Source organism: Python bivittatus, unplaced genomic scaffold, assembly GCF_059951505.1.
Source record: "Python bivittatus isolate LINGU-HERP-01145 unplaced genomic scaffold, Pbiv_v1 ctg000780_np1212, whole genome shotgun sequence".
NCBI lineage: Eukaryota > Metazoa > Chordata > Lepidosauria > Squamata > Pythonidae > Python > Python bivittatus.
This window is the reverse complement of record NW_028277108.1, coordinates 2,080,176-2,104,885: the sequence shown is the minus strand read 5'-3', so window position 1 is coordinate 2,104,885 and position 24,710 is coordinate 2,080,176. Positions and strand designations below refer to the sequence as shown.

Here is a 24,710-nt window from a genome sequence, read left to right as displayed (position 1 = left end):
CGGATACTCAAGCAAATAATATTTATCAATCTTCAATTCAGAGGACATTTTGGATATAACAGTGGTTGGAGTTGAATATAAATTGCTACTACGTGCTGATGATATATCCCATTGATAATTACACATTTTCTATACTCAAACCCATCTTGAGATTGTGCTACTCTTTAAGAAATGTATAGGGATATATATTGAGAACCAGCTTGGTGTAGTGGCTAAGGGGCTAGGCCAGAAACCAGAAAACTGTCAGTTCTAGTCCTCCTTTAGCTGGGAGACTTTAGGTTGATGCAGCCTAACCCACCTCACAGAGTTGCTGTGAGGAACGTAGGAGGCAGGAGCATTAGGTTTGTGAACTGACCAAAAATATAGGTGGGATAAAAAGCTAATAATAAATATATTTATCCTGCGCAAGAAGTTTGGTAATATATTGTATTATTCAGTAAAAGGCTTAAATATTTTTGCAGAAGTTTGCAATGAATGGAAATTTAACTGAATACATTCTTGAATTCTTTTAAATATTGGGAATAGGTATTCCAAAGAAGCATACCTCCCTTTTATCCCAGATGAAAACTGATACAAGTAGAGGGTTAAAAATCCTATTGAGCTAATAGGGAAAGATACACGTAGTAAACATTAGTGTTACCTCAAGACTGAAATTATGTACTTAGAAGTGGTCCTGTGCTACTATCATTATTTCAAACAGATTGCTAAACCCCTAAAAAAAACCCAACCCTATACCTAGGACAAACTTTACATTTTCTTTATCTAAATTAAAGAAAACTTTAAATTTTCTTTATGTAAATGATATGCATGCTGGCTAGGGAATTCTGGGAGTTGAAGTCCACTCATTTTAAAGTTGCCAAGGTTGAGAAACATTGGATTAGGCTAAGAGAGAATGACTGTCTTAGTCACCCACTGAGCTGCCATAACTGAGAATAAGCTTGTCCTTGGATCCTGGTTCGACACCAATGCCTTTTTGATTTCCATTTGTTTATGGAACACAAGTGATCAAGAAAACAAAACAGTATGGGCATACTTAGAAATGTATTATCCGATCTCTTCGATATCAGGGAAGAGGCTTGACGTTATTTATAGTCATAGGTCTATTGCATTTCCTGCATTAAAGTCTGCAAAGCACATTTGAAAGATGCTGGGACTGTCATATAATTTTTATGCGTATTCTCTTGATAAGTTTGAAAACAGCAGGGTTTTTTGTTTTTTAAGTCACAAGCAGTTGGGGCATTCATGCTTTACAACACTTTATTGCCAGTCAATTATTTAAACCATTTGAAACTGCAAGAGGAATTAGGGATTAGCATAAAATTTTAAAATAGCTAAAACATCTCTTGATCTCACAATTTGATCAGGATGAAGTAGCAGCATCAAAAACTCATGAATTACTATCAGTACTGGAATGTGCTTTAGAAGATTCCAAGTCTACAGTATTTAATAAATAATTAAAGAATATTACTAAAGTGGGATATTACTTTCAAGAATTCTGGAATAAAATGCTAGTGTATATTAACAAATCAATGGATTAGGGTCTGAAAGAATATTACATATTTTTTTTAATCTTTAACTGAAGCTAATTCAACAAAAGAGTATTTTCCAATTTACAGAATGTCTAAACTTGGAATTTATAATGTGTCTCTCTTTATAAATTTTAATTATGTATTTATTGTTTTAATTTGATGTAAACTGCCCAGAGTTCCCCATTGCAGGGAGATGGGCGGGGATAAGTCTATGTATAAATAAATAAATAAATAAATAAATAAATTATATGAAGAATTATGAATTTTTCAACCATGGGGATAAGCAAAAAAGATCAATGTTCAATATTGGGGAGATAGAGCTACCCAGGTTGGCAGTCTTGGATTACTCATATGTGCTCACTTTCTTGGCTCTTTATCAATAACGTGGAAAGAGTGGTAAGTATTATTTCATGTGGTCAGATAATAGCAACTATAAATAAAATGGATCCTGGTGGCCTGGAGATCTGAGTAGATGGGGTGTTATTAACGATAACTGAGCATCTTTGTAATAGGAGCAATATAAAATAACATGGGTTGTCTTTCAGGGATTCTTCTTCTTTTTTTGCTTTTTCAAAAAATACTGCATTTAACTAACAGCCATTGTAAGAATTCCAAGTTCAGGGTGACCCAATAAAATTATAACACTTTTTTTATATAAAATTCAAACTAGAAATCAACTTTTAGTAAATTAAAAACAGAATCTATACAAACATCTGCTATCAGAGCAAAATCTCAGGCCCAAGAATTGCCCTAACAATTGACACCTATTTTGAATACCGCTTTGCAACAGGAAGCAAGTAACTATTCATAATGGAAATATATGTGCATTTAGCCGATCAGAAACTATTTCTCTTGGACTAGATCATTAATCCATAAGTCTCGGTACAGATTTCCATTTATAAAGGACAGAATTAGTACTGCATAATACTATTAAAGTACTTTATATAGGACAGAACAAGTACTGTATAATATTAAAAACAGGCTTTTAGAAATAGCGTCTTTCGTTAAGGCAAATCGGGCTTCAAATTAAAGCTCAGGTATGCCATTTCTCAAATTGAAAAGACAAGCAACTGCAGCTTTGTCTGAAATCCATGTGAGTACTGAAAAAACAAACTGTTTTATGGAACATATAAGCACAAAACTTGAAAGTGCTCATGTTAAACTTGCAACAGGAATTACTTCCTGAAACAACAGAGTATATTTTCTAGAAAGAGAAATAACTGGAAGAAAAGACAGACCATTTTTGCTGCATGGTCTAATTCTCTTATTATTGTGCAGCACAGCCTTCCCCTACTTGGGCCCTCCAAATAAGCTGGTCAAAAACGCCCCAAAACAAGCATGCTTGGTTGGATACAATGGAATTAATTTCAAAATATCTGGAAGCAGCTAGTTTAGGGAAAACTGGTGCCGTAAAATGAGCCATCAGCTAGTACTCTCTTTTGCATTATCCGGTCTTGTCTGAGTTTATATTCCTGTGTATCTGCAATGAACTTATTACATGTCGCCTCATCATTATTTGCCAGTTTCCACAATGGAAGGGTGGGAGGAATCATTTAATCTAGAGTAGTGCTACCTCAGCCCCTTTTTGTGCAGATGCCCCCCCCCACACTAATGATACCACTAATATTTGGTTCAAACTGTTGATTTCAGCAGGATAATTTTTTTGCTTATTTTTAATGCATCAAACTGGGTTTATTAAGCATTTACTAAGATAGTTAAATGTAGAGGAACAGAAATAAGCCCTACCCCTTCAGTGACATTATTGCTTTGCCCAGCTGGGTACCTCTTTTTCTTAAAATATTCAGCAAAATATTTTATATAGTCCCCAGCCATAAAAAGTGTAGTTGTTTTATGTATTTAACATGTCTGAAGTACTATAAACTGACGATTATATTTTATTTTTTAATAGCTTGTTTTTTTTTATTACAGTGTGGATATTGTAAATTATGCAGAAATACTATCAACTGAAATAAATATGACTTAGATAATGCAATTAGGCAGACAGAACACAATTATGCATTAATATAAAGATCCCATCTATTTAAAAGTTGCAATTATTCATTAAAATGCAAATATTTGTGTTGGACTAAAGTAAAATACTTAAAATAAGCTGATGACCTGAAAATAACCGGGGCACAAATCCTTTAAAGCAATCCATCATCTTTATGAAATACATTTGGGTGCAGACATTCTCCTCACTTCAAAAAGTATGTTTTTAAAAGAGGCTAGAACTTTCACCAGCTCTTTATTCTCAGCCACTATCTGGCCATTTTAACCTGATTTCGTATGCACATCCCATAGTTGCATTTTGACACCTGACCTCAAATCCAAGAGGTCTTATAGTTTCCTTTGAATGATCTCATTTCAGATGCAACAGATGCTGTATCATGTTTCTATGAGACTTTAAAAGGTTCCTTCTGCCTTACGTCCAAAAGACCAGGGTTAGTCTTCAACTTGGATTCTGCATGCTGCTATACAACTTAGCAGTCAGTCAGATCAAACCAAATAGAGGGCTTTGTAATAAGTCACTCAATACTAAAGCAATAAGCCTGCAGGCAGTCCATAGTTAAGTTTTCCAAGGGCATGCTTTTCTTGAGCTGGCATCTACTTACCGACATGGCTGCATAGTCATTGTTGTTATTCTGAGAACGAAATCAGCAAGGCAATCAAACAGAAAGTAAATTAAAATACACTTGTCAACATTAAATTGCATTTGAGTAACAGATGTGGGGGCTGCGGGGGAGCCTTGAGAAAATAAATAATGCCTACTTCTAAGCTTTATTTCCTAAAGATTCAACAATTCAGAAATACTAATTGAAATGTGAATGATTTTTATCTGTCTCATTTTAATAAAGTCAATGAATCTCCTGTTTGTAACCTGTAAAAGCCAAATAGGTACTAATTTAGTCTAATTTAATTTTAATTTAATAGGTAATCATTTACCTTCCGGTGTATTAAGGATTAATATAAAGCATAGTGTTAATGTAAAGACACTAAAATACTCTGCATAAGTAGTGTTTCTTCAAAAAGAATGGAAGGATTTATCTGGAGTGCCACTTGAAAAGACTGGGCATCTATTCAATTAGCATGATAATTTCAGAACCTGAATAGATCCAAATTGCTATAGATTCTACACATGCCTGGTGGGTGGGGGATTTAAGTTCCTCTCTTCTAGCAGTAGAGCTCTATGCCCCCCAATCTACTCTAAAGCCCTGAGCTCAGAAACCCTCCAGAAGAGGATTCCACGAAGCCCAAGATGCCATCAGCCAAAGAATTAAAGCTGCCTGTGTGCAAGTGTTTTCCACTCACATCTACTTGTGACCCAATCCTTTCTCAATATCACCAGTCCTATTCAAGCTTTGTTGTAAAAACACATTTAAGGCATAATTTGTGACAATCTGAAATAACAGTTCATAAAAAACATTCTGCCATTACATCAACTGATAAAGTAAAAAAAATATGCTTATTTTTGCTATAAATATGGTCTTCTACTTTATTTTTTAAAACATCAATGCTTTTCTATCAAGTGACAACACAGAAAAGGGAAATGCAAACACATTTTGAAGAACAAAGCATACAAAAACCAAAGAATGTTTATACTACTTCTTGTGTATTAACCTTATGTGTAATAACCTTAAGTCACCCTTCTCTCATCTGGAACCTTTCAGACATGTTATAGTATTTGCCTCTGAATGGAAATGATGAGAATGATGTCCAACATTATCTCAAGCTTATCAGTTCTGGGAAGTCTACCTTAAACCACAGGGATAGCTAATTTTACCAAGAATTATTTTTTTGAAATGGTTTTACAATTTGCTACCAATTTCCTTTGTAGTTGAATATATGCACACCAAAAATTACTACAGTTTACACAATTCAGTTGCAAAGTGTCCTAAGTCAGTGATGAAGATGTGTCATCATTCTGGTATCAACTCTTAACAAGCACATAGGTAAACCTTTTCCAGGATGATCTGTCCCCAACCTGGCATCTAAAGCCATTGATAAGTATTAAAAAAAAACTTCTGATATTCATACACTATTTCGATTATTTTTTCTACTGTACTGCTATTTCAAATATTTTCACTTCTCAAGTCAAAAGTTGAAAAATCACACTTCCCCTCATATTTTAAATGTTTTATATTGCAAGGAGAGGGGAATCCTCAGGAAAACCTTAATTCACTATGGCCATTATTCTGTTCATACTGTATTCTGAAGAAGTAACCAGGTACAAGTAAAACAAAAACAGGGCTGAATATATTATGTTTGAGAAAGCTACAAAATCCCAAAGGGTTCCTTATAATAATTGTCTTCAGAATTTATAAACCACTGTTCCTTATTTTTAGGTGAAGTACATTTCACTGATTTTATTTACAGCATTTGTTGTTTTTACTGGTATAGTTTCATTGTAATTTTCAGCTATCTCAATCACGTGTATTGCTCTTGCTTTCTAGAAAATTTCCAGGTAGAATTTTTCTATATACCAAAACCATTCATAAAAACACTGCTCTAAGCGAAGCTAGATCTATTTGTGAGTGGTCTAAGGGGTTGGGAATTTCTCTGGAATAGGATTCAGCACAGATATGAGGAGTAACAAAAAACCTTACTTCCTGCTATAGCAAAGCCACTACCAGATAAAAATCTACAACCTTCGAGATCTGTCTTGATGTATATAATATCCTAAAAGTATGCTATCAATAAAAAACAGTGGCCATAAACAAAGGGAAAGCAGATAAGGCCTTGCTTCTGTTTCAGCAGGTGGAGTTTTTATGTTCTTTTTGTGTTAGCCATATCCACTGAAAGAACTTTGTTTTTTGTAATTATTAAGTGCCCATGAACAATATTTCAATATTTAAATGTCTACATTTAACTCAAGCTTTTGCTGAATTTTAGGTTAATCAAAATGTTATCTTACTTCTGCCACTATATATCCTCCCACCCCAAACAAAATATTTATTTCTGCATAGAAGTAAAAAAAAAGATCCTCCTTTTTCTGGGAGAGTGAAGCAGGAAAGCATCTTAATATACAAAGGTCCTTTTGCAAGCCCAGTATTTACTTTGTGAGAAAAGCCAATAATTTAGTATTGTGATTTCTGTGGGATCTCTTAAAACTGGTGACCCAAGAGCCTACTCTGAATTAGTTGGACTTCTTGTGCATTCTCACATACTTAAGTTAGGGCCTTAGGGAGAGGCCTTAGCTGAACCATTGATCATATATATACATTGCATGTAGAAGACCTCTGTCTTCCCCGTTAACATGCTTTTTTAAGGCAGCAGATGCTGGGAAATTTATAGAAGAGCCTGTAGATTTGCTGACCATCATAGAAGAAAATACAGCATGAGATGGACCAATAATTTCATTCACATGTTCATTCCCTCTCTTGAAATTAAGTTTTTCCCATTCACTCCATCCCATCCCATTGGGATGTTCTCAGCAGAAAATGGATGCTGTCTGAAAATTTGGGGAAAAGGCTGATTTCTAGAATCAAGTCTCTTTCCATCAACTTTCTTTTCTCCCAAGAAAAAACAAATGAGGAGGATACAGGGTTTCCCCAGAATAGGCCCAGCTGCTCAACTACAAAGAATATGAAGAAATCATAATCAGAATGAAGGTTTCTCATTTATCCAGAGGAGAGTGAATGAGTCTTCACATCAATTCCAATCTTGTTTCTCTCAGAATAAATCCTTTTAACCCCTGTACTTTCAAGCATGGAAACATCTTTCATATTCTGAGCATACTGTACCTCTTCATAATATATTGATAAGTTCCCACAGATAGATAATTAATAACAAGAAAATGTTTGGAATGAAATGGTTCTTTCTTATGAACTATTTTTTTCAAATGGGAATATAAACAAATCTCCATATATGACCTAGAATGAGACAGTCCAGTTTACATCTTCATTCTTCTTTGTGTAAAGATTTGGATAAAATTTCCAAATAAATTCTCAAATAGAAGTGTTCAGCTTTACTCTTCTCCTGAACAACTGTCCTTGTCACTCAATCTGCCCTATTTCTGCCATCTTTACAACACATTGTTATGACTTTCCATGCCACAGATCCTGCACAAAAGCTGCAGACTAGGCATGGTTGAATATGCATCAGTACAGATCTTGAAAAGAGTATTAGCTGCAGAACGTCTTCATACAGAGATGTTATGTGAACTACACTATTTAAATATTAGCCCTTTATCTCTCTCCTGCAAATGTAGCTGAAGGGGAAAAATCGTGGGAATCTAACAGGTTTCATTATAACAGATACATCATAGTACTACTGTATATATTTAGAAAATATATCAAAGATTGTCCTGCCTCAAAATTCCAGAACAGTAATGATTACTATATAGTATTTTCACACAACATGAAAAAAATTATAGGAGACGAAATGACAGAGTCCAGACTAACAACTAAGACATGAAATTGACAATTGGATTTAACAGAGGCAAAGGACTATCTGTTTCAGTAACACTAACAAAAACCCAAATTAAACCAGGATTTCTGAATAAATGTGAAATAAAAGCTTGCGAGGAAAAAAGTTTCAAATGATCCACAAAGTCTAAAGCATCGACAGATAAGAACCATTCTACACTATACCTCCAAAAGCTGTTTTAATACACATTCCCTTACAGAGAAGCAGGCAATAAACAATAAAACTATAATTTTTTTAACCAAGTTCAATAGGGTATATTTTAAAAACACCTTTTAAAATTTACAGATTCAATATATAAAATTGGTTCAGAAGTCTTATTTTACCCATCTCTGTCCTCATAGTATACAGGTAAAACATAGCACCAAATGTTGCTTTTACTGGTCCAAAAGCAGTCTGCAAGCAAGTCCCATTTGATAGGAGCTACTGTGAACACTCAGCCATTCGTAAGAAACTGGAAAGGGAGAGAGAACTCAAGCCCTTCCAGCTCTTCCTCTTGCTAAAGGAAGCACAGAATGCCATTAACTAATTCCATGTTACTGTTAACTAGCATTCACTTTTTAAAACCAGAGAGTGAATCCTGGTAACTCAACACAAATGACACCATTAAGGCTGGACTTCAGAGCTGAATGTTAGTGTCCTTGATGGGGGTCCCAAGTGACCATTCAGTGAACGGCCATCCAGAGCCCTGCATGAATTCCCAAAATAATTTGAGCCTATCAGGGTGGAGGCTGCTCACTGCAGCAGCTTCTTCTTTTAAAAAAAAAAATGCTAAAAAAAGAGAGATGCTCATTTTACTATTTTGGCTTAAGTATTCATTGATTTTCAACAACAAAGTGACGGTTATTCCCAAATAATATGCATGGCTGTCTAAAAGGTAAGTCAGTAAGTCCACAGTGTAAAATTATCTAATTGCCCCATGTGCTCAATACAAATGGAAAAGGGAAGAAATTGAATGGGAAAGGGGTACACTTGATCTGTTAAGCATAGTGGTTGTTTCTCTTGTTGATATTATTACTCTAAGATTTCAATCTGCATCCCACCCTTCTGCCCCAAAGCTGATCACAGACTTGCTTAGAAGCAACACTAAATGGTTTAATATTACAAAAACAAGAAAGAGCTTTCCCCTTCTTCTGCTCTTGTTGAAACTCCAAGACCACCAGACACCTTCATTTCCGCTTTAGATTAACCACAGATTGCTCTGTCATCCAGATTCAGATAATCTCTAGTTAATCTTAAATACAATTGCCTGAAACAAGCCAATTGCGACCATTACTTATGAAGGTGGTTTGTTCAATTAAACCCACATAAGATTGCCTTGCTAACCAGGTTGAACTAAAGCAAGAGCAGATGCTTTCAAGCTCGTTTTCACAGCCAAACAAAAAAAGGAGGATAAAATTAGTCTGCATTTCTGCTATGCAAGCATTGCACTTCTGCATTCCAGGGATGGGGATTTTCTCCTCCCACCTATGCCCTTAGACGTGTAGAAATTAAAGTGAACTGCAACAGATTTAATTTTCTATACTTACAGGCAAATGCGTAAAAACCTGAAAAGTGCTTCTTAAGAAATTAATCAGATCCATTAAATAGCCACTAGCTCTCCCATCAGGCTCAGTCATTGTCCAATCGTAGTCGGCGAGTTGGATAAATTCATCAATCTTCTGATTAAGCTTAGTATAAATCTCCCCTTCAGCAGCATGTCTTGCATCCTCAAAAGAGCAGATAATAAAACTTCAGTATAGCATTACTAACTTAAGGATAATTTCTTGCTTAAAACAGAACAGATGTGGGCCAAGAAAAATCGAAAAGAAATTTTTAAAATTCAAATTGTAAGATATTTAAAAACAAATTGGCTAATAATATCAATGCAAGCCAAATTCTGTTACAAAAGGAATACGATGCTTAATGCTTCAACTTATTTATGAAGTAAAATGCATATATCTGTAAGATAACTACCGAATGCCATAAATGTTCTGAAATAATACTCAGACCTTGGTAGTTTTAAAGAAAAAAGAGTCAAGCTATTATTCAAAAGGCTGTATTACTTTTTCATCAGCACTGATTTGTCTATCATACTGCAGTTTTAGAATCATGAGTTTTGTAACGCTTTTGTAACTTAATGAGAAACCCAGCAAAGTCTGTCATATTTTATCACTGTTATTTACTATATCATTCTACTGTTTAAATCTTAACATTTTATTTAAGTACATGGAAAGAATCTTTCTAACATAAGAAATTAATGACCAAATGCCATAAATGGAAAAAGATGAATTCCTTATCGGTAGTGGACAGGCTGCTAACAGCACAATTATACATACAACTCAGAAGTAGAATCACAAAGTTGGAAAACTTAAAGATCATTTAGTCTAACCACTCTTGAGCTTTGTATATAAAAGGAAGCCCTTTCAACCAAACTGCACCCTACCTAAATCTATTCCAGAGAAACCCAGAGTGACTCACAGCAATTCCATACAGTATTGTCAGGGTTTTCACAGACCCCAAACACCCTGCTCATCTGCAGAAGCAATCTCAGAACAGCCCATAATTATTCAAGTAAACACACCTAAGATTACAGCCTAAGATTTCTATAATTTGCCTCCAGGAGATAAATTAGTGAAATGAATGCAGCTTCTCATAAAAAGTTATACAAGAATACAAAAAGAATTTTCCACCACAAGTGAAATATATGCATTGATGTAATTCTCTGGGGCAAACAGATTAAGTTTAAAGCAGGTAACGGAAAGAGGGAAGAGTCTACAAAGGGTATGCCCTTATAACCTGGCTAGCTTTCTTTGCAATTAATTTTGGAGTTTCCCCTCCAGGAGCCTAGATGCCACAAATGACAGCCACAGCATGATCCCACAGACCGATAATATGAATAAAGACCAATATAGTGGCCACTACACTAAAGATACTGCTTATACATAGGGAACAGATGACAAATCCCTACAGAGCAAAATAGGAAGACCCAAAACAACCTTTTGAGAAAATAATAGTTTTACTGACAGCAGTTGTTCCTCAGAACTTTCATCAAAATAACACTTGATTCTAAAGCTCCACTGACCAACTTCTGCAGAAGAATCACAACACAGCAGCTAGGCTAACTTTCCATAACCTGGTGCCTTCCAGATGTGTTGGGCTGCAGCTTCCATCATGCTCAATCAGCTTGATTATTGATTTGCTCATCAGAGATGATGGGATTATTGCCCAACACATGTGAAGCATATCGATTTAGGGAAAGTTGATCTACAAAAACTTTGATGGGAACTTTGAAGAAGTTACAATAAAGCTTAAATGAATTAATTTTTTCCTCTTATGATTCATTGCTTTTCGTATAATTAGCATTAAGCATGACACTCCAGGACTCTGTGAAGTATTCATTTATTGAAGGACTGAAATCACCACAAAGACTTGAGAAAGGTAAGAACAGACAATAAAGGACTGCACAGTCTTCTTGATTTTTTTTTCCTTGAAACAAAAAAAAAAATACTACATACATGGGAGAGAGAAATTGCCCCAAGGATGTGTTTTGTGATCTTTTCTGAAATTTAAGGAAGCTCTCCATCTCTGATTGAATCTGTTTTCTGGGATATGAAAATGGAACAGATGAACAGCTTCCATAATGATCACACTTGACATCTTTTTGCCGTAGTAGGGAAAAGTATGAGATATATAAAAGAAACCTCACCTCACATGTAAACTTGTCAACTGAAGATGGGGAGAAGGCACACTAACTATTCTCACCATCCCTATTTTGCTGTAAAGGCTACCAGCACATACGTCAGGATCCTACCCACTCCAGATTCCAGGATGGATCCTAACTCCAACAAAATACTTGGAGGAATCTTCAATAGTCCAAAGGTAGCAAGATAGTGAAATAAGCTAGGGGCTGAAAGCTTGCTGAAGCAACACAGCTTTAACTTGTTTATAGAATTTTAACAAGGAAGCAGTCACATATAGGTAGTCCTTGTTTAGTGACCACAATTGGGATTGGCAACTTGGTCATTAAGCAAAGCACTCTCTAAGTGAAACTGCAACACTGCTTATGATCTTACTTCGTTTTTCCTTTGCTTTACAGACCTGTGAATGTCGAAAGTGCAAGGATTAGTTGCAAACGTACTTTTTCAACACCATCATAATTATGAAAGTCACTGTACGAGGTAGACTCTAAATGAGGACTACCGGTATACCTTTAGGGGAGAAAATTCCACAAAGCAAGGACTACCATGGAGAAGGCCCATCACCTTGTCCACTATGCATGAAACTTGAAAGGAACAGGGACTATTAACAGGCCCTCTCTAGATGACCAGACTGGTCAGGATCACTTCATATGATTTTCCCCTCCCTAAATGATCATGCTGACCCTATCTACAGCCAAAATTTGGTTTCTGATTTGCTCTTTCACTTATGATTAAAGCAGCAGCAGATGTGATAGGAAACCCAAAGTTGTCATCGGAAAGCTATGAAGATATTTTTCACCAAGTAAGAAATGTGCAGATCTCGTGCATTTTCTTATTGTTTGTGTAAGATGCTACTGTGTTGTTTTGTTTCAAAGATTTACATCTGTTTATTATTAGCAAATTTCATGAATATGCATAGTTTTTGGGAACAACTTTCCTCAATAACCCCAGAGCTCCTTTAATTAAAAAAAGGGATAATTTCCATAATGCTCTTTTTCACCTAGGATTTTTCAATGAATTTTTCCCCAACACAGACTCTTTTTTTAAAATGTAACAACCTTATTTGTCTATGTAATTTTGACAAAATACCTTCCTTCAAATCCATCTTTTTAAAAGGAGGGAGTGTGTGAAATTTTGATTACCAAAGTACACAACTGGAGGACTGTTTTTGGTGTTCTTAATGGTGCTACAGCAAAGTCCCTTTGGGCAAATCTTGCAAATCCACTTCAGCAGAACACCATGGAGGATTTCTATTTCATCTCTATCACCAGGTGTCTAAACTGAAGGCAATCCAGCTGCAAGCAACGATCCATGGAGGACCATGAAGAAGAGGGATTTAGCAGAAAATAAGTGACAAGCTCTTCTGAACCTTGCTGGGTTAACAACTCCCATTTGCCCTAGTTATAAAACGCACAAATGGTCTCATGGTAATGGCAAATAAATGTTCTCCAAGCAGAAAATACAGAGGCATAACACTGATCCCTTGGGCATTTATTTATCCTTCCTATTTTCCTTTAACCTTGATGACAGAGACTAATGCTGGAATTTGATAGGTATCATTTTAGATTTAGTTACAAAATAAAAGTACTGAAGACAGAATTACTCTCAGTGGGAATAATCCTTCTTTCAGTTTGTTGGTCTGTAAAATCCTGCCCTGTTTGGGTGTATACATAGTAAGGCAATTACTTGAAACTCAAGATGTAATTGTTAGGGAATTAACTGATCCCTGTTTCTGTGTACTTTTAAAAAAGTCAGTGTACGAAAACATTCCAAATTTGTACAAATAGGCTCAGAAATGAGAACCATAACCCATTTTTTACATTGTTATTCCACAAACACGGGTTATCTTCTAAAGCATTAAAATAATATCTATGCTAGAGATAGGATCCAACAGACAATGTGGCTAGTTCTGTGAGGCCAGAAAACATACAAATGAATCTTCTCAAAACAGAGCCCCATATGACATGGCAAACTACATTTGAAATGGATGATTTCAAGATTATTATGCCAGGATAAGACAATGAGTAAATGTATGAATTGATAAAAGATACACAAATTTATGAGTTGATAAAAGATACACACACAGTGCTTGCACAAGGCTCCTGTAGGAACTTATCTGCAATTCTATACACATGTAATTAGTTGGAATAATCTTACTAAACCGAGAGGGCCTTACGTCTAAGTCAGCACAGTTAAACTTAGCTGTCTGAAGTTCTATAAACCTTGTTTTACAGTCTCTAAAACAGACATCAATGCATCATCATCATCATCATCATCATTACAGACTGCCTTATTTTGTTCCTGTACAGAATGTGAATAAAAATAAAAATGTTCATTGAGAAAGAGCATCAGCTCCCTGATTATTTTGGTCATTGGTTCCTACATCTTTCTTAGCTCTACCAATCTGAGGCACAGATACCCCAAGATCATTTTCCTGGTCAGTTTCCACTAGCTCATTTACAACTGAGCATATGTGAAATTATTTTTAGTTTCCCTTCATTACTTTATACTTACCTGGAGATACTCCTAGTACCAGACATCAGAGAGTCTGTACTTACTCTAGGTCTTGACTGAACACCAAAAATACTGATCTTCTGCCAACAGTGGTACAAATGTAGGGAACTCAGTAATCCATGCCTGTGCAACTGTAGTCTATATACACTGGCTTAAAATTTATTATCCAGCGACCAAACTCACAGATGCCTATTCCTCTGACATTCTTTTCGTATTTTTTCCTTTATTTGGAGACTTCAAAATGCCATGTCTTTGCTAATAAAAATACCTGGAATAGCCATCAACATGTGTAATCAAATTTGAAAAACATGCAGGTGTAACCGAAGATGTTGAGCACAAACATATTTTCATTTTGTCTCCTCCCAAATATGACCCCGTCATACCATTGTAATATATAGTTCACCATGGATTAATTTTAATGAGATTATGTTATTTTAAAATAAACCAACATTCCAAAAGTGATTTTATATCATAACAGCAATGTACCTAAGTTAATTTCATTTATTTTACTGCTAAGTTAATGTACCCTATATAGATAACTATTTGGAACTATCTTTTATGATGCTGAGTTACTTTTCCTAATATGTTTGGCACTGTTATTCATACATATATAAATTGCACCCAGAACATACAGCTAGAGCACAATATCTAGAAATAATCTGGCTGTTCACACTAGGACTTGAAAATTGATCACATCTCACATACCTTAAAAGTTGAAAGACCATACAATCTTGCTGTGTGAAGAGTTTCTTGGGAAATATTTGTAATGTTAGTTATAAAGTCCTCAAGATATTTACATGCTTGTTCCAAATGTGTTGTATTTATGATAATTTGCACCAGCTTAAAAAAATATAAACAAAGATACAAGAACAAGTTCTAATAAAACACATTTTTTAAGTTTCAAATTACATTTAGGTCACTCTTAAGGATGGACCCCCCCCAAACCGGAATATATAATACAAAAACAAACATAGCATATAATGGATTGATGGTAACAGATTAGATACGTCTATTTTAAAGACAAAGTGTCGTTCTAATTTGGAATAGCAACATATGCAGAAGCTTCATTATAGACATTATGTGTACCTTTTCTAGCTTCAGGAAATCTTTTCCATGCTAATATATCCACTAAGGAATCTTTAAGTGCTCGCTAAAGAATATCTCTATGCTGGAGAGAACATTCTCTCCTATGCTGTTTTTCATCATTTATTTGGACTGGAGTAGTAGTAGTTGACCTCTGGGGGAGATGGGCAGCATATAAATTTAATTAATTAATTAATTAATTAAACTAAAATAGATGGAATAGGAGTCTGTTATGCATTGCAAACTTAACTCAACATATGAGCTCAAATTACCCCAAAATCCCCCCCCTGCAGATCCACAGGTTCAAGTAAGGCATAGAAATAATATCAAGACGTATTTTAAAGAAACTTGTCCACAATACCTGATTTTCTTATTTTAAAAGTTCTGGGGAAGCTGCATGATTCCTAAGGAAAGAGTTTGGAAGTCCCTGAACTACACCCAAAAATATATAGAATATTAGAAACTATATCTCAGCACTTACCTCTGTCAAACCTATGTGAGGTTTTTTAATGAGGTTTTGTAAACAACTGCTTAAAGTTCTAGTCAGCAATAAATTTGTAGATTTTCTAAGCATGTCATCTATCTCTGTTGAACTGGAGAAAAAAATTGAGATACTCTGAAAACAGATGAATACATTGCATATGAAGCTGCTAAATAAGCCTGCAGCTTTAACATTTCCTTCCCACCATCTGGTTGTGCCTCAGTATCAATATACCTCTTGGCATATTGGTTCTCTTGGAGAAGGACAACATTCCAACTTAAAAAATTATCCTTCAGTCTTCCCCACCGTATCCAGATTCATTTTTCACCAATACACCATTTTAGTTACTCCAGAGGGGTACCTGCACAGATTTAAGCCCCTTCCATTTAGTTGCTGGCTTTGCCCTCCTCATTTTGGAGACTCTGCACAGAACCCCCAACTGTCACCATCTTTCCCATTATGTGCTGCCAGCGCCCCCAAAGCCAGCCAGTGTGGGAGGAAAACTGCAAAAAAAAAACCCCACCAAAAAACCCCACCTCATCTTTGCTCTTAATCTCCTTGCCTTAGCTTTTCATAGTCAGGAGGGAAAAAAATCAGCCACTGTTGGTGGAGCAGTCATGCCACTGCTCGGCTTGGATGGAAAGGTCAAGAGTAGGAAGCCAAAGGCCCATGGCCTCTGGATGGAGCAAGATGCCAGAGGCCAGAGATTAGAGGTAGAAAGATGCTCTGCCCCACAGTTTCAGCAGAAGCATGGTGAAATTGCTGCTGCAATGCTTCCTGTGAAGCAGAAGCCAAACTGATTTACCTGCAAAATTAATTAGTTTGGCTGTTCCAAGGCTAAAGGGAAGCCTGACAGAAACTTACAAGAGTGGTGCTAAAATCAGTACCTCCCAAATACTGCTACAGTATCACTACATCGTCAAGAAATCATTATACTGGTTTAATACAGAGCTAAAACTAACAACAAGGAGTTAGCATTAATAATTTCTCTACCCACACAGCTTTCAGTGCACAGAGAAGCACATAGTATTTACCAAAAGTCCAAGGAAGATGGTAAGCGTAACATTTGGGAATGCTGATGCATAGTAATATTAAATACATGTGACTTAAGCCATAATCTGGTTTTCCCTGATGCCCCATCCTTTTGGAGGCACAGTAATACATAAATCATTTTCAAGATGTAGATACAATATTTTACAGAGACACGTTATTTTTATTTGTGCACACATGTAATCAAATATAAGTTTGCTTAACTGCCACAAAGGACTGGATTTCACTCAAGCTAACACTTGCTAATGATTTGAAAAAATTCAGCATATGTATTTATGTAATTTGAACTGTGGCTCTTCATATATATTTGCAAAAGAGTAATCTGCATGATTAATTAGTTCCTGTTTGGAGATGGAGATTAAGAAGCCTTATTAGTTCAGTATTTGTGAAAGGGGAGCCATTTACCATTGTCAACAGTAGGCACAGCTTGACAACAAACTGAAATAGTTTCCAGATTTCAGCAAGCAAAGAAGAACTACACATTCCATCCAATTAAAGCCAAGTAATGCTTTGAGATTAATGAAAATGGAAGCCTTTGAACACAGTAGAGCAAATTCTCCTTTGTACTGTGTTCTATCTACTAGAAAATGAACTTCTCAATATTCCAGGAAGGACATCTTTTAATACAAAGATATTATTGAATGGAGTGATACAAATAAAGTTTGACCTGAAGAGGGAAGAAGGAAATGTCTTCAAAAAACAAAAGAACAAAGCTTTATTTCCTTCTACAGGTGTGTATGTGTGTGTAGGTAGGTAGGTGGGTGGGTGGGTGGGTGGGTGGATGGATGGATGGATGGATGAGAAGCGTTTGGACATCTATTACTTTTTCTAAAAATATCTTGGAACAGAGGATAAACTAATAAAAAGCAACTTCCTAGCACTACTTGTGTCCTTTTATAGTTATCTATCCTAGTTATCTATAGCATTCAGCTTATTGATTGTAAAACTGATTATAATTTTATGGGTCTTTCCCAGATTTTAATCCTGTACTTTGTAATTTTATGTTAATAATTTTATTTTTATCTTATTTTATTCTATCAATTTTTTTTATTTTTACTTCTATTTTAGAGCAACATGTTATTAGTTTTATGCTGGTCTATGACCGAAATAAAAAATATTTTTTAAAAAAATGAAAAGCAACTTGTAAACTGCATGCAGAGCAAATAGGAAGATGAATCAGAAAGTCTGAGGATAAACCAGGGAACTGCCTATTTCTGAGACAGACGATTGATCTAGCTCTTCAATATCTATGTACACTGGCATTGGCTCTCCAACATTTTCAAGAGGAATCTTTCCCAGCTAATACTAGGGATTCAGCACAGGACTTTCCAAAACCAGACACATGCCATATTACAAGGCTAAACCCCTTTAGTTTCTCCTTGTCCTGAAGCACAGGAGAACACGTGCAATTAAAATTATTACATGGACACTGATTTCATCAATGCTTACCTCCGATGAAGTGACTCTGAAAATTTAAGGCTTGCATAAATAAATTCTTTAACCTGGATATAAATCTGAGGCACTGACTGTGACATTGGAAGTTTCTTTGGAAAGCGATGCTGTGGAAGCAAAACAGATTTGCCATGTGGTACTGTGTTTCAAACTGGGTCAAGTTAAGGAAAAAGAATCTCATCTCAAATCTAAACTATATTTGGTTGTAATTTAGTTACTTAAATTCTATTCTTGTCTTCTACAGTGACATATATTAAATATCAGATATATGCCTAACAAAATTACTCATATTAAAATACGCCATAATATTCTAAGTTCCTCCATGTGCTGGACCATGAATCCTGCCTCCTCTCATTATCTGGAAAATATAACAGCTATTCAGTCTGAGCGGCATAAATTCGGTTCCAAAGGAGAAAAAATAATCACTGAAGGGGTTTTTTTCCTCCTCATTTCCTCCTGTCCTTTCTATTGCAGGATACTTAGAGTATCACCAATAATTTTCATGTGATTAATATACAGGTTTAGACCACAAAAGCCAGATCTAAAGCCTCAAGGTTACTGTCATCACTGTAACCAAAACATAGTAAAAGGGAGAAGTTTAAAAGAAAATTAGCACAGAGAAGAAGATGAGCTCCTAGGGAAGGAACACAGGCACGATCTCAGGGCCCTCAACCAAATTCCTAACGCTGCCTTTCTTACCCTGATGCTCCTAGTCATCTTGGACTTACAATCATCTCCCAGCCAGTGCAGTCAACAGTTACAATAGTTGGGAGATTATGGGAATTGAGCCAACACATCTGGATGGCACCAGATGGTATACGGCCATGTTCTCTCTGTTAACTCTCATAGGTTTGCACTGGATGAATACAGTAACATTATATTACAAAGACATATTAGTTAGGTTCACACATTGTTCTAAGCCAAGAATGTGCAAAATATTTCTGGTCTGAAAGTTGTGTTTGAGCTTAGAGTGGAGTCAAGAGCTGTATTCCAAAAAGTAGAGTGAGGTCAGGAAAAATTAGATTTTATTTCATTACATTTATACCAAAATTGAATTTAACTTAAGATGATTATTGTCCACACATTTTAATAATTTTCTCTATTTCCTACATTAAAATTAAATTTTGGTACTAACTTCTGGAGATATGGAAAGTGGAAGCCCTAAGTCACATACCTCTATGTTAAGCTATAACGGAGCCCACTGGTTTAGCACACTGTGTGACCCTCACCACTGCAGTTTGTAAAGAGTTTGTGCTTAGTATGCCACTTGAACTCAATCGTGATTTATTCAACAGCCACAGTTAAGCAACCAATGGCTTAGTGCAATGTATGAATCAGGTCACTAGAAACAGATCCTGGTTGGTCAGCTAGGTATGATTCAATTAAACTGTAGTTTGCCGCTTTTTTTAGACACAATGGCAATCTAATTTGCCATTAATAAGAAGCAAAATACAGCCAGTTCTACGCTATTCTCAATTCTTCTCTCACTTATATTTTTCTCTATAGATTTCCTATTTATTATTTTCTTGAAACTTAATAATATTCTTGAAATAATCATCTTATTTTATGCATGAAAAAAAGGGAGGCAGGAGCATCTAAATCTGAATAAATACTCTTCTCCTTAGTTTTAAAAACTAATATGCCACGAGGTTCTCTTACCTTGTCAAGTTCTGGATCTTGAAAAGGAAATTTACTAATCACAAGTTTGTACTCTTCCTCATTTGATACAGGAATTGGACTGTAATTATCTACTTCAAAAATATCCCTGCAGAATTTAAGGAACTAATTAGGAACATACAGTTCAAGTACATAATATAATGACATACATGGGCACAATCCAGCCAGTGTTAAGCTTTACTGCATCCCATTTCTTTCAAAGGGAAAATTATGAGTTTGTGAATTCTGATGTCAAAAATATTGGTGATTTAAAGTGCAGTGAACTATAGCTAAAAAAAGAAGCAGAGAAGTATCACAACTGTAATCGTTAGTCTCAGTAGACGAGAACTGATAATATACTAAACTACAAATATTTGTCAAGCTAAAAAAAAGAAGCTTCATATGGAACAGTAATCTTATACTTCACCAAATATTTCATTTTAAAGTTGAAATCCCCAGAATATAGGATGGGTGGTCTTGGTGTATAAATCAAAACAATAAGTAACCATTGTGTGTGTGTGTGTGTGTGTGTGTGTAATACAAAATAAACAAATACCATTTCAAAGACTGCAGAATGAAATATTCAAATATTTAGCCATTAAAAGTAGAACCAAAACTGGCTGTCATTTTGAAAGACCTTCTTCTTATCTTGCAATACTAACCTGAACAATATAGCCCATTTTTTAAGAAGCGTCTCATTGTACTGGTCTCTTATTTCAAATAAAAGATCAAATAGTCTGTTGACAGGGAAACCATAACCCTAACAAAACAGTAAAATAAAAGAATATTTCAAAGGTGCAAACAGAAGCAAGCATATGATATTACAAAACTGAGAAGTTTGAGGCCTGCATCCCATGTTTTTGTAAGTAAAGGTCAGCATACACCAATCTCTTTCCCATTCAATAATCCACTGGGGACTTTCTTTCCTCCTCATTCCTAAAGCATGCTTGCTCTAATCTCTTTTCTTCTCCACGGCTTCTCATTTATCTCTGCCCTGCTTCATATGGTAATGTTGGAGCTCTTGTAATGAAGGAATGAATGGATACCATTTTCCTTCACCATGCCCTTTATATAACATAGAAGCCAAGTGCTCTTCCATGATTATCTGAATGCATGAAGAGAAACTGGGGGAGGGGATTCCATATGAAAAGTCAACCTCCCCGTTCAACTAATATGCTATTATATATTTCGTGCACTGATCTCCTCCATCCCAGCATAAATGACAGCTCACCCCTTTCCCATAAAATGATGTAGAATATGGGCTCAGAAGCACCTGTCCTAACTTCATATTTCTTTCTTACTTATCAAGTTTGGTCTGCAAGGACAACTGTAGACAGACAAACTCAAGACATGCAGAATGGAAAAAAAATGGACTATTACTTGTACCACATATTGAGTTCCTGAATGAAGAGCAGAATATGTATCTAATAAGTAAATATTCAGAGTGATTGGGACTGCAACTCTCAGAATTTTCAGCCAGCAGGACCTTTGATTACGCTGGCTAGGAATCCCAGTATTGTAGTTCTAATAAATCTAGAAGGTACTAGATTGGGGAAGACAGTCAAAAGTTACTGAAAACAGATGTCTCGCTTTCCATTTTCTTATCTTTTCTATTTTTAATATGTGTAAGGACATTACTCGTGTATGTTTAATCTTAAAGCAAGCATTTCTTGAATCTAATAAAATAAATAAGAAAAGGATGGTAAATGGACATTCCATGCCTGAAATGCTAACACATTACCAACCTGCAAGGTATCTGCAAAGACAACTATCAAATTCTTCAGCTCCAGAACAAGATCAGGATCAGTGCAATAGGACTGAAAGTTAAAAGCACAGATTATGCTTAAAAAAATAAAGCAAATTAATATTAGTCTACTGATGTGTTCTTCATCCTCAACAGCAATGAAGCTTACTAATGGCCCAGTAGTGTATGGATTTTTTTAAAAAAAGAAAGAGGCAAGAACAATTACTGTGATTCTCTACTGAACTCAGAGAAAAGGAAGGAGCAAACAAGAGCAATCTGGGTACCTTTTCACCACCTTTCCTCCATTTCGAAGGAAAGGCTCTTTATCAGGGTTTTCTTGCCTTCATCTCACAACCAGCAAACGAAGATAAGAAAAGAAGAGTCGTGCTGGATCAATCCAAAGGTCCATCTAATATAGCTTTCTGTTCCAAAAGTGGCCAACTAGATGCTTACGAGAAGCTTACAAGCAGAACATATTGGCAATAGGACTCCTGCTCATCTTCCCCAGAAACAGTTTTTGAGAAGGGTTTCTCAGAGATGATATATAGCCCCTCATGACTAGAAACCACTGATAGTCTTGTTCTCCATTAATGTATCTGATACTCTTCTAAAGCCATCCAAATTGGCATTCAGGTCAACTTCTGAGAAAGTGCTCTACCTCCCGCTTTGCTCCCCATCACTAAACCTGATTTAAGATGGAAATGTGGGCTACTCCAGTTTGTTCTTTAAGTAGAAACTATAAAAAGATTTAAGATAAAGATATGCTTGAGCTGAGCTTGATCAGTGGTGACTGCAGAGATACATCCATGCAGGTTGCTTGGCAATATACAGATGTAGTCTGCCACTGTCTTCTTCCAGGATGTTTTTGCAACTTCTCACTCTAGCCTGGATATGTGGGATCCCCTGGTGGTTTCCCTTCCAAGAATTAACTAGATCTAACCCTCCTTAGTTTCTGAGTAAACTTCAGATAAGATTGGCCCAATTCCGTCACCTGCTGAGACCATAAGAAGTATTACTGTTGAAAATGATTTGAAAAATATGTGGGGGTTTTGTATAGATAAACACTTAACCTTAAGACATGGCTTTTTCAGGCCCTTAGAACATGGTTTTTTCATCAGCCTTGGGAATCCCATGGGGTATCTGCAAGGTGGCTGTATGAGGTCAAGTGACGGCTGTTCTCCCGCATTCTTGGGTTTTATATGTTTATTTTATTTATGGCTGACTGCTTTTAGATTGTTGTGTAGTTTTTAACAGTTGTTATGTTTCTACACTTCCCAGAATCACTTTTTTGTGAGATGGGCAGCTATATAAATGTGCTAAATAAATGTGCTAAGTAAATAAAATAAATAACCTGGGTTAGGTAACTATTTGCTTCTATTTTTCAGACCAACTGTCACAATAAAATTCAATCAGCTATTACCAATTTTTGCTATTTCATTCTTTTACAGGCAAATACTTGCAAAAAATTAAGAAAAGATAACTCTGTAAGACTAAATGACACTTGTTAATAATTCCCCAATCAAATAACAGCTAATATTAAATAACGTCTAGTAGCTAGAAACAGATCTGTGCCTTAGAAGTACTAAAAGGTTTTGCTGGTGAAGTTTATTTTGGAAACAGAGTTTTTGGAATTACAATTAGAAACTATTTCCTGGTGCTATTTTCAGTGCTAAATGAATTCAATCTGATCTAATGAAGAGGTCGGTTGAAACTAATTAGGACAGATTGTAATAATAAGAGCAGATTAACTCTGAATATTCTAAACTGCTCAGACTAAGAACACAGTTTGGAAGACCTGGGGAGTTGCAAATCAGGGGGGGATTATGCAGATAGCCCACGGCTGTGACTCACAGCCTGATACTGCAGAGACAAACAAAAGCTTGATGGGCTCTCTCCCAAATCTGAGCAATTTTAAATTACAACCCCCCTTTCCAATGATAGACCTGTATTCTACACCATCGCCACCATTCCCCACATTCTCCTTCCTCTAAACATACTTTGCAGGGCCTTAAGTAGATGAATTTAAAGGGAAGCTTCACAAAACGAGCTCACTTACTGAATGAGTTCTAAGGACAGCAATAATCTTTGAAAGTGCCATGTTCCAAAGTTCATCCGTGTAAGCTCTTGTGATTAGTCCTCGGGTGGCATGTAAAATGTGATCCTCCACGACAAAAAAACTGAACGCACACAACAAGATAAATAGTGGAATTAAAGTGATTTTCCTGAGATACAATTTATAAATAGCAATAAAGCACAGGGCTCTCTCTTTCCCTCCTCCCTTTCACCCTCAGCCCCCAAACCCAGAGGCTTTACTAGCATTCATTGTAGAAGCACTAAAACATAATGAAAATCTTAGTAGTTTCACTGACTTTTTGTAGTATCAGGGCCTTTAGTACATTTTGTACCTTTAATACCTTGCTAAAGGGAATGTGTGAAGACACCTACTCTTTGCCATTTAATTAGGAAAAGTATATCTGAGATATAAGTAATAAATATAGAAGTTTTCCCTCCAACTGCCCCTCAGTGGGAGAACAATTTTTTTTGTATGCAATCAACACAGCAAGACTGTGGGAAAGCAATGTAGGGCTGATTGCCTAGATTGTGAAGTTTATTATAAGTCAACAGAAAACCAACAACTGAACCCAGGCTGAGTTGTAGTGCACTGAAGACATCTTGGCAGTCAATGGATGTTGCATAAGTGAGAGATTCAGTCTACTGCTATCTAAGAAGAGAGCAATGTTTCTGCTTAATTTTAGGCCTCGACCTACCTATCATAGTTGCTGTACTATGGTTTTCAGTTATATACTATACAACTTCAGCCTGGACATTCTGGGATGTTGTAGTGGCAATCAGAGAAGAATGATAATTGTCAGCAGGCACTAGGAAGAATATCTCACCAAGGCATTAATGGTCTTTTTGCCCTGAAGATCCAATTCTTTGATAAACACAAGATTTACTTTCAAGAAAGCTTAATTTGTTATATGATGATGGGTGGAGCAAGGTAGCACAACTGTTCACTCTCCTTGGTATCTTAAAATATCCATTGCTGGTGTTAATATAGCAAAATTAAGGCAAAAAAGCAAATGCAAACAGGTTGA

The 24,710-nt window shown here is 35.9% G+C and overlaps 1 protein-coding gene across 4 annotated transcripts in view; it reads right to left on the bottom strand.

Moving 5' to 3' along the window:
* EXOC6 (exocyst complex component 6) overlaps positions 1–24,710 on the bottom strand; it is a 101,007-nt gene that overhangs the window by 37,780 nt on the left and 38,517 nt on the right. For 2 of the 4 annotated variants that reach the window (XM_007429955.3, XM_088129003.1), the window contains exons 11-19: positions 23,669–23,789; positions 21,614–21,685; positions 20,531–20,628; positions 19,872–19,977; positions 18,210–18,319; positions 15,711–15,822; positions 14,852–14,986; positions 9,482–9,661; positions 4,142–4,171 (exon numbers count right to left, since the gene is read on the bottom strand). In XM_007429955.3, coding sequence (XP_007430017.2) covers positions 4,142–4,171; positions 9,482–9,661; positions 14,852–14,986; positions 15,711–15,822; positions 18,210–18,319; positions 19,872–19,977; positions 20,531–20,628; positions 21,614–21,685; positions 23,669–23,789 — 964 coding nt within the window. The remainder of the gene's footprint in view (positions 1–4,141; positions 4,172–9,481; positions 9,662–14,851; positions 14,987–15,710; positions 15,823–18,209; positions 18,320–19,871; positions 19,978–20,530; positions 20,629–21,613; positions 21,686–23,668; positions 23,790–24,710) is intronic. The other 2 variants (XM_007429958.3, XM_007429959.3) reach the window with 1 other exon arrangement.